The sequence below is a fragment of the Priapulus caudatus genome, unplaced genomic scaffold (genome assembly GCF_000485595.1).
Source record: "Priapulus caudatus unplaced genomic scaffold, Priapulus_caudatus-5.0.1 Scaffold1251, whole genome shotgun sequence".
In the NCBI taxonomy this organism is placed as follows: Eukaryota; Metazoa; Priapulida; class Priapulimorpha; order Priapulimorphida; family Priapulidae; genus Priapulus; species Priapulus caudatus.
In genome coordinates this window covers 40,325-51,731 of record NW_014578312.1, presented here as the reverse complement: position 1 = coordinate 51,731, position 11,407 = coordinate 40,325, and the positions used below count along the sequence as shown (strand labels likewise).

At 42.4% G+C, this 11,407-nt stretch overlaps 1 protein-coding gene and 1 long non-coding RNA gene across 2 annotated transcripts in view; one reads left to right on the top strand and one right to left on the bottom strand.

The window, feature by feature from the left end:
• Nucleotides 1-160: 160 nt before the first annotated feature.
• On the bottom strand, nt 161-2,818 carry LOC106815975 (ubiquitin carboxyl-terminal hydrolase 19-like; the record flags this gene model as incomplete). The annotated part of the gene is given in 6 exon segments (XM_014820511.1): nt 161-261; nt 376-419; nt 601-664; nt 1,267-1,397; nt 1,754-1,885; nt 2,530-2,818. Coding segments are annotated over 6 exon segments (554 nt in total), but the record flags the coding sequence as incomplete, so codon positions are not given.
• A 757-nt stretch (nt 2,819-3,575) lies between these two features.
• The window catches only part of LOC106815976, a 21,574-nt gene continuing 13,742 nt past the window's right edge, over nt 3,576-11,407 (top strand). The window contains exons 1-2 of the long non-coding RNA XR_001394816.1: nt 3,576-3,590; nt 10,945-10,952. This is a non-coding gene — a long non-coding RNA (uncharacterized LOC106815976). The remainder of the gene's footprint in view (nt 3,591-10,944; nt 10,953-11,407) is intronic.

The following is an 11,407-nucleotide window of genomic DNA, read 5'->3' as shown; positions in this document are numbered from 1 at the left end:
TTTCACACGCATCGCATGCATTTAACATGACGGCACGACCTTAGATTGTTTATCGTAACGCATGAACTTGGATTGTTTAAACTGTAACGCACACCTTGGATTTAATGGCCACGTTAAGAAACGAGTGATGCGAGGGGAATATCACATGGGTGATACTTACGCCGTGGCAAATATCACTTGGAAGGAGCTCTCTTGGAAATCGATCTTGACGACATCCTTTCTCGTCCTTTTCACGTAGACGTTCACTACCATAAAGCCGGCCTGCGAAGTAAAAATAATCGCGATTGAGTTTGCGAGTGAGCACCTTTGATGTTCTATCAACCTTTTTCAGTTTTTAACAGCTCACCGTATTCTCAAGCATAAACTAACACTTACCTTCTCATACCAATTATGTTTTGCGAGGGAAATAGCGTAGGTTCCTGCAAGAAAAAATGGAAATGGAGTGAACTCAATAATTGTGAAATAATTTGCGTTTGCACATAACATACGACGAATGTGTTTACCGCCCGACAGGCCAAATGTTCGACAAACATTTACTGGCTCAGACAAATTCATGTTGTATCTAAGCTACAAGTCACAATCTCCTGAATTTTTACTCACTGGGTGGTTTATCTGTAGCCTCACTTTCTTTCTCCTTTTCTGCTTCCATGACAGGCAGTTTCTCCTGGTTAACATAAAGTTACATAACCCATTTATCTCAGCAAGGTCAATAATACTACCTATTATAGATATATTATGATATATTTTCGCATTTGTCACCCATGCAAGATCACCAATTCTAAGCAGACTGAACCAACTAGATGCAACCAAATAATGACTCTATAATTAAATCAATAATACAATGTATTAATTGCTGAGCAAGTCCATAAGTAACAAGATTATGTACGAATGTTCTGCGGAACAGGATTGCAAATGTAATTAGTTACAGTCACAGGACTATCCTCATAGTTCTCATTTAATTAAGGCCAAAACAAAAATATAGGTGTACACCACGTGTAGTAACCACGTGGTTACGGTTTCCCGACTGATCGTATTTATTCCCAGCGACCCTAAACATTTTATTGTCAATTTTCTTTAGTCAAAAAAAAAATTAATAAAAATATCAAAAGGCACAACACACATCCTTCGGACATGGTTCGTAAATAAAATATTTCAAGAAAATAAAATGTTTCCCCTACCTACCTACCCTATTTTTTTCGACATGTAACGGTAACCACACATATATTTTGTTTTGGCCCAAGCAATGCAACAAACGATCGTGTCTACCTGTAACTGTTGCCAGTGTACATTCGGTTCAAACTTGACAAGAGTTAATCTCACAGTGGATCCTTCATGTTGTACGGTGCTGCCCTCTTCCTGTATAGGAGCAAACAAATCACATCTCCACTTGCGACCATCTGTAAAAAGAGCAAAATAATTCAGTGTACTCAAAATACAACCTCTTTCATAGGCCTATATTTGTTTTATCGACAGGGATTTGAACAGGGGAAAATATTAAATAAGTATAGTGATGATAAAACACACGTTCAAGCAAATTGTGAACGAATGGTCAAAATTGCAAATAGTGATGGCAGTTTCTTTACGTTTTCCAAACTATATTCATCAATTCACAGGGGTTATTTATGCTAAACGCAGCATTTGGGGGACATTTTCAAGGTGATTAAGAAATAGTTGTGTGTGAAAGCCAACATTTATGACAGCTTTTCATCAGGGTAATGCAGTTTTAAAAATGTATTGCTTAATTCACGGCTACCTTTTAATTTGACGTGACACAGGTTGGTTTCGATGATGACATCAACATCTTCGCTCGCCACACCAGCCCCAACGTCAATATTCACTTTCACGTGACGCTCATCTTGGGTCCAGCCGCAAACTTCTAGTAACCCTAGAAAATTGGTAACTGTGAATGACGCCTATGGCTATGATATGAGTGTTTTTAAACCTGAAACGGCGTCTGGAAACACTTTATTTATCAAGTCGCTTTCTAAATATGCATTATTTTGTAGCTGCAGCATGATCACGTTTACACAGTGAACAAATCTCACGAGTCACAAGATGAATTGTGTGTTAGTGTCGCTCATAGGGTCTATGTCCCCCAGGGTACTGCCGGAACGTACCCTGGGTACGGTCCGGTATACCGGAACGTACCCTGGTAACTGTCTGATATCATATGATATGGGTTAGGGTTAGGATTAGGGTTAGGGAGTAGGCGTAGGCAGCTCCCTAGACTCGTTAATGGAGTAGGCGATGTATGGTCCGGCATATTACATATTAGATAGTACCAGGGTACGTTCCGGCAGTACCCTGGGGAACATAGACCCTCTCAGCGTTAGTGTCAAGGCCGAGTCACACCACACGTCACGTGGTCTCTTTCATCGCAAACAATTCACAATTTGTTGTGGTGCATGGTGCCGTGGTGGTAATAGTGCTAATACTAATAGTATTAGTAATACTAATAATACTAGTAAGGTAGGGGGCCTACTACTAATACTAATAGTAGTAATACTATTACGGTACAAATTAATTTACCTTCTTTCTCGCTTTCATCATCTGTATTTCTGCTAAGTTTGGGGGATTTTTCCGATTCAGTTTCTAAACTGGCCTTCTCCATGGTTCTTTTCCTACACTCTTCGGAACAGGCCAGTTTGTCGACGTTTAACTGCAGTATTTTGGCTGATTTTAATGAAAACGCGTAAGAAAGATATTATTATAATGCGAAGATGTTATAGCCTATAAAATTTTGCAGGTATTGTAAGACATTATTAGGTATTTCTGAAACTTTCATATAATCTTGTAAATCTTCTGTCATTGTCACCCATTATAGGTTGTGCCGGTAATTCGACAAATAGAAACGTTGGTTACAAAATTGTCTTGGAACTACCCAATCATAGCTCCTCACATATATCGACTAACGTGTCCTCTTGCGGTAACATGGCAAAAGGCGGTTAGTTGACGAGGTTCCCGCCGATTTCGCGTGAAATCTCGTGTGAAATCTCGAATGGTAAATAAAATAGAACAGCTGTATTGGAAAGGCAAAAGTTGACGAGGTTCCCGCCGATTTCGCGTGAAATCTCGTGTGAAATCTCGAATGGTAAATAAAATAGAACAGCTGTATTGGAAAGCGGTCTGGCGTGCAGCAAGCGTGGAGCAAGCGTGTATTATACTGAACAAAACGCAAAGATTTCGCAATAGTTCTCAAAGATTTCTCATAGTTTAGTTAATTTAATTTAGGAAAAAAGCGTGACTTAGGGCGTATTAAAAGCGTAATTTAGGAAAAAAGCCATGGCACCAAGGACGAACATGAACATGGTGCGACCATAGATAGAACAAGAATTAGCAAACTTGCTAACAAAACAAATTAGCACTGTAGGCCTATAAAGTATAATAATATAGTGTAGTCTGTAGAGTGAAGTGAGTGCATGGAGTTGGTGTAATGCTTATGCTGTGAATAATAATACTAATACTAATAGTAGGTAATACTAATAGTAATAGTAATACTAGTACTAGTACTACTAGGCCTACAGTCTAAACTAGTTACTAATACTATAGTATAAGTATAAAAGTATGAGTATGATTATTATAATATTAATGTTAAATAGTTCGTCTATATAATTATCATTAAATGACAATATGCCATTCGAGTTATACTCTATTTCACTGCATATATATATGTGCATTGGACTAGTGTCTGAATTTCGTCAGTTCTCTCACTATCATTATCAACCTGTCTGGGATTGGTGGCCAAGCTCTGGGTCCTAGCTCTTTTATACTAATTACTATAGCCCTTTGCTGCTGACAGAGCGGAGAAAAGCTCTGCCATGTTAGAAATTGCCAGATAGGGCCTCTACGGCTTCCCATACTTAGGGTATCTACGGCTTCCCATAGCTTAGGGCCTCTACAGCTTCCCATAGCTTAGGGTCTCTACAGCTTCCCATAGCTTAGGGCCTCTACAGCTTCCCATAGCTTAGGGCCTCTACAGCTTCCCATAGCTTAGGGTCTCTACAGCTTCCCGAATCCCATAACTTAGGGTCTCTCCATGTCTAAATCAAGCTCTGTTCATAAGTACTAATTTTATGTGTGGATGTGTGTGGGCGCGCATGCCCGTGCAAACCTACCAAAGCTCTAACGTCAACAAGGACGATGATAATAGTTTCCAACTCCCACTCCCACTCCCACTCCCACTCACCCCATCCTCACTTGTCTGGCATTGTTGCCCTGCGGGAACTGCAGTTCCAGGCTACGTCACGACGAGGCACGGCAGCCAGCAGCGGTCGTCGGAGGACGAGGTTGGAGGCCAGTCGCCACAGGCAAGTTTCCTACAGCCTGGCCAGAGACGCAACCCCTCGCACTCGTCCCTACTGCAGCGAGCCGGCCAATACTGAGAGGTCGTCGTCACGCCAAAGGAGTCGTGTCGTCGTCGTGACGCCGAGGAGTCTTGTCGTCGTCGTCACGCTTGAGGAGTCGCGTCGTCTTCACGCCAGAGTCGCGTCGTATTCACGCCAGATTCGCGTCGTCTTCACGCCAAGGGAGTCGCGTCACCATCGTAACTCCAGAGGAGTCTCCTCCTCCTCCTCGTCACGCCAGAGAAATCGGAGCGTAGTATTCACGCCAGGGGAGTCGCGTCCTAATCGTCCCTCCAGAGGAGTCTCCTCCTCCTCGTCATGCCAGAGGAGTCGCGTAGTCGTCAATCGTCACGATTCGTCTACCACGTCTACCACGATTCGTGGTCAGATTGCGCATACGATATGATTTTATAATTGGCTTCGATGAATTGTTAGTGACAGTTTTGAGATGCGTTCTGGTTTTGGAAGATCGCTTTATGTATTGTTGCTTAATACATCCAACTACTCTGCAGAATTGTGGTCTAGAAAATTGTGGTTGTTTGCATTTGAAAGCAATTTCAAATTAAGACCAGTACATTTTAGTTTAATACGTTAAACGTTTCATTGTTATTCACACGTTAGTCAGCAGGCAAAATTGTCATTTGTTATTTAAGATCCCGTTAATTGTTTTTTAAAAACAGCATCAAGTTTTTATCTTCATTGTTGGCATTGCACAAGAGTTGTCCAGCCAAATGCCGATACCTATGGCGTTGTTAGTTAGGAATTGATTGCTCCAGTAAATGCTTCATTATACTGTTGCAATTGTTCCAAACACGCATTTGTGAAAACTGGTTGCACTAATTTGTGACGCAGTTAGGTGAGAAAGTATTGACATATCAATCATACTCTTGGTTAAATGGTTTTTACGTGCCTCTGTATACAGTTTAAATATGGCTTTTTGTCAGACCCTTTGATCGCAATTATGATCGATTCATTGTTAATGGCGATATATTTAAATACTCATTAAAGAGTAAATCTGGGAAATTGTAGTTACGGCCACTAAAGTGAGCTGATGAATAAATGCTTGGTTTATAACAGCTATACCTTTTATAAGGATTGTAAGTATCCTTCAAAAAGGTATAGCTTCAATAATGTTCATAACCTTTGCAATTAACTTGTGTACGTTATTGTACTGTCCCTGGAACAGGTCTACGATGAAGGAGTTGTTTCGCTGCCGGTAGATACTCCACATGTCGTGCGCAGCTTCCGCATCCGAACGCTCGGCCTGGTCCTCGGGATTCACCACGTAGGGCTTCTTCTTAACACGGTTCAAGTCCTGCCAGAGGGAAGGAGAGGGAGAGGGTTAGATCCCTGCCGAAGAAAGAAACCCACAAGAAGGGAACCCACAAGAAGGGATCGCACAAGAATGGAACCCACAAGAAAGGAATCCATAAGAAAGACACCCATAAGAAAAGAACCCACAATAAAAGGAACCCACAAGAAGGGAATCCACAAGAAGGAAACAAACAGACATGACTTCCGACGAAAAGGCAAACTAAAGTTTTGCATTCCGCTTCCGATATTTTCTTGCTTCCCACCAGCTCCATCTTGTGACGATTGAGGATGAGAGGGCGTACCCCGTGCAGTCACCAGCTCCACCTGGTGGACGAGAGAAGACAAGAGAACGTACCTCGTGCAGTCCGTCGAGCAGAAAGGCCATAAACTCCTGCGCGTCGTGTTGAGCGAATCCCGTAAATTGGTTCGCCTTCAGTGAGACCAGGTGCTGTAACATGCACACACACAGATTACAGGACAGCGATGCTACCTGCCTTGCCCCGCGTGCCCACACTGCAGTGTACAGACATACCCCACGCCCCACTCCTACTTCCCAACTCACTTCCTAGAGCTACACGACACTTCCCAAGCCAGTACATGAGCCGGCTAATCAGGCAGATTGTCACAATTTCGGGGGCAGTATATTTTCAGTTATATATACTATAATTATGTATGTATAATTATATTTACATACAATTATATTTACATACGATATATTTATTATATATTTAGCAACGTACTTCTTTCTACAGTATATGCAGAATGAACATACTTCCACAGCTTTCTTCCATCGCCAAAGAACATCGATGTTTAAAAGTACAAACCCATGGACCGAACAGAAGCATTTGCAGCAAGTAAGTGAGAGCGGGGGGGGCAAGAACGTGGCGGCTGCATTGTCAATGAGCGACCCTTAAGGTTATGGTAAAAGTTACAACTACACACACACACACACACACATACGCACGCGCTCACGCACACACACACACACACACACACACACACACACACACACACACACCACACACACGCACACCAGCACGACGCACGCAACGCACGCACGAACCACGCCGAACGCACGCGAACGCGACGCACGCACACACATCACACACACACAACACCACTACAGACCATTGCAGGTAATCTCCTACTTAACGTATACAAAAGTTAATTGCAAAGGTTATGAACATATGAAGCATATCGCTTTTTTGAAGAGATACTTAGCAATCCCTTAATAAAAGGTAATAGCTGTTATAAAACCAAGAGCAATTTATTCATACATCTCACTTAGTGGCCGTAAACTACTGAAATTTCCAGATTTACTCTTTAATGGAGTAATTTAAAATATATCGCCAATTAACAAGAATCGATCATAATTGCGATCAAAAGGTCTGACAAAAAGCCATATTTTAACTGTAAATACAGAGGCTACGTAAGAAACCATTTAAGACCAAGAGTTTATGATGATATGTCAATAACTTTCTCAGCTCTAACTGCGTCAACAAATTAGTGCAAAGCCGAGTTTTTTTCACCAAATGCCGGTGTTTGGAACAATTGCAACGTATAATTAGAAGGCAATTACTGGGAGCAATCATTCGCTAACTAACAACTGCATAGGTATGCGGCATTTGGCTGGGACCAACGTTTGTGCAATGGCAACAGAATGAAGATCAAAACGTGGAATGCTGTTTTTAAAAAACCAAAATTAACCGGGAAATCTTAAAATCAACAAATACCAATTTGGTTGCCTGCGACTAACGTGTGAATTAACAATGAAACTTTCAACAGTATTAAACATAAAAATGTACTGGTCTAATTGAAATTGCTTTCAAATGCAAAACAACCACCAATTTTCCTAGACGCACAATTCTGCAGGGAGTAGATTTTGATATTAAAAGCAAAACAATACATAAAGCCGATCTTTCAACAAACCAGAACGCATTCCAAAAACTGGTCACTTAACAATTAATCGAAGCCAATTAAAAATCATATCGTATGCGCAATCTGAACCACGAATCAGTGGTCAGACGTGGTAGACGAATCGCGTGACGATTGACGATCTACCGCGACTCTCTGGCATCGACGAGGAGGAGGAGACTCCTCTGGAGGGACGATTAGAGCTGCGACTCCCTGGCGTGATACACGCTCCGATTCCTCTGGCGTGACGAGGAGGCGAGAGGAGAACTCCTCTGGAATTACGATGGGACGGCGACTCCTTTGCGTGAAGAGCGAAGCGCGAATCTGGCGTGAATACGACGGGCGAGCTAACTGGCGTGAAGACGACGCGACTCCTCAAGCGTGAACGACACGACAAGACTGATCCTCGTCGTCACGAACTGACGACACACTCCTTGGGCGTGCGACGACCTCTCAGTATTGCCGCGTCGCTGCAGTAGGGACGAGTTGCGAGGGGTTGGCGTCCTGGCCAGCCGTAGGAAAACATTGCCTGTGGCGACTGCCTCCAACCTGCGTCCCTCCGACACCGCTGCTGGCTGCTCGTGCCCTCGTCGTGACGTAGCCTGGAACTGCAGTTCCCGGCAGGGCAACAATGCCAGACAAGTGAGGGATGGGTGAGTGGGAGTGGGGAGTGGAGTGGAGTTGGAAGCTATTATCACGCCTTTGTTGACGTAGAGCTTTGGTAGGTTTTGCACGGGCATCGCGCGGGCCCACAGCACAATCCACACATAAAATTAGTACTTATTAACAGAGCTGATTTAGACATGGAGAGACCCTAAGTTATGGATTCGGAAGCTAGTAGAGAACCCTAAGCTATGGAAGATGTAAGAGGCCGCTAAGCTATGGGAAGCCGTAGATACCTCTAAGTATGAAGCCGTAAGAGGGCCCTATCTGGCGCAATTTTCTAACATGGCAGACTTTTCTCCGGCTCTGTGCAGCAGCAAAGGGCTTAGTAATTAGATAAAAGAGCTAGGACGCCAGAGCTGGCACCCAATCGCCTAGACAGGTGAATAATGACCTAGTGAGAGAACTGACGAAAATTCAGACACTAGTCCAATGCACATATATATATGCAGTGAATAAGTATAACGAATGCATATTGTCATTTAATGATAATTAATAATCAGAGCTGAAACTATTTAAGCATTAATATTATAAAATCATACTCATACTTTTATACTTATACTATAGAATTAGTAACTAGTTTAGACTGTAGGCCTAGTAGTACCTAGTCAGACTCTATTACTATACTATTAGTAATTACCTACTATTAGTATTGACGTAATTATTATTCACAAGCAAAATAGCATTACACCAACTCCATGCAGCTCACTTCACTCTACAGACTGACACTATATTATTATACTATAGGCCTACAGTGCTAATATTTGTTTTGTTAGCAAGTTTGCTAATTCTTGTTCTATCTATGGTCGGCACCCATGTTCATGTTCGTCGCTTGTGCCATGGCTTTTTTTCCTAATTAGCGCTTTATACGCCGCTAGTCCACGCTTTTCACTAAATAAATACATACTATGAGAAAATCTTTGAGAACTAATTGCGCAACATTTGGTTTTGTTCAGTTAAGACAAGCTTGCTCCACGCTTGCTGCACGCCAGACCGCTTTCCAATACAGCTGTTATTATTATATTTACCAATTCGAGATTCACTACGAAGATTCACAGCCGAAATCGCGGGAACCTCGTCAACATATGATGGCGCGGGAACGCGCCTTTGCAGGCCACACTGCAGCATGGCGCTTTTGAGTTGTACGCGGAGCTTGTTATTGTATAGTTATGTTGACATACCTTGTAAATACAAAAGTAAGTTAGTTTTCGTGAACTAATAATCTTATCTTGTGTTTTTCACCGGTTGTTGTTAGTATTATGCTGGCGATTGAAGCCGTACGTAGCTAAATTACTTTTGATGGTAACCATGGCCGTGACTTTTCTGTTGACTGTGTGTTTGGACGAGCCAGTAAAAACTAAAAAATATGAACGATGGCACATTCAACAGAGAAACTACCCGTTTAAACTCCACTAGTAGAATTGTGTCAGCTGTATATCGAGTTGCTTTCACAAAAACTCAGCGCGACAAGCATATAAACACAAACGGTAACGTAAAAACCAATGGGACGTTACATAAATGTGTTGGCTGTTGGCCTTCCTGCGACGGTAACCGTCGCGATATTTTCTCTTAGAATCACGGTCTGACGTACTGACGCCTGATGTGGTTGAGCGTTGTTTTTGCTTGCGATATACATAGCACATCCACGAAATTTTAATATTCAATATGTGCGCAGCAGCGCACGGGTAGAAGCGCTGCCGCCAAGTAATGGAATGGTCCGCGGGATCTGAATCCATCCGTTTTCTAATTTATTTCCTGTTTTCATGTATTTCCTAGTCTTATCTGTTTAACATTTTTTTTTCAATTACGCAAATATTAAACATTATTTATTTACAACATTTAATAACAACAATTAATTTTTACAACACTTAAAAATTAAAATTTTATATTTAATAGAGTAGGGTTAAAGGGTTTAGGTTAGGGTTAGGTAGGGTTAGGGTTAGGGTTGGGTTAGGGTTAGGGTAGGGTTAGGGTTATCGTATATATCGTATAAAATCGTATATATAATACGTAACAACAAGCAACGGTAGTTATTATTCGCAGCGAAGATGGCGCTGGCATCACTACCGTTAGTGAAGAGAAAAAATTCGGCCGACGGTACGTCGCAGGAGCAACAAGCCAAATGTGTTAGTCGTAAGGAAATTGTATTGGATGTAAATGATGCATTGGGTTTTATTGGCACAAGTGGCTATTAGATACAATAATGGTAAGCCCAAACTCAAGAGGAATAGGTTTTACAACGCGAGCGCTCCATACTTTTGGTGCGGGGAGGAATGTCCGATGTGAATGCACTCGGGCAGGTTTGCTGGTGTATTTCAGAGACTAGAACTTGCCCAACTGGGTTTATTCTCAACAGCGAAAGCCTTTCTCCGCTATCTTGGGAACTTACTATGTATCGCAATACTGGCTGTATTAAACTAATATAACCTGTTACATAAAATTCGAAGTGACGAAAGCGGCGAATTTACTGAGCGCCATATTTCTGTTGACTCTGTTGACGGTACTTCGTTGAAGAGCCGTTCAGCCGACCATCGGAGGCGCTGCGTTTGGCCGATCGCTATGCGCGATTGGGAAATGCGTACGTCACAGGTCAACAGAATGGCGGCTCAAGTAAACATTTCCCGGCTCGTCCACTTCGAATTTTTGTAACAGTTAATGATTCGTTTAATAGCAGAGTATTGCGATACATATAAGTTCCAAGATAGCAGAGAAAGGTTCGTGTTTTGAGAGTAAACCGCGTTTGGAAGTTCTAGTCTTCTGAAAATACACCAGCAAACCTGCCCGATGAATTGCACTTGGGCATTCCTCCGCACAAAAGTATAGGGCTCGCGTTGTAACCCTATCCCTTGGGTTTGTTACATTATTGTATCTAAGTTGGCTAAGCCTGCCGGCAGCCGCGATATGACAGCTGCCGGGCACGGTCTTACGATTCCTAAATGCCCGGCAGTTTTTTAATTTTTAGCCGTTATCTCAAGTAAACAAGGTTAGGTTAGAGTTAGATAGGGTTAGGGATCCTAGGGTAGGTTAGGGGGGCTAGAGTAGGGTTTTTGTTAGGTTTAGGGTTAGGGTAGAGTTTTAGGGTTAAGAACTACTGCCAGGCATTTAGGAAAACAAGACCTGTGCCCGCTGCCGGGCATGATAGCGGCACAGCGTTATTGGACCCATGTTGGCTC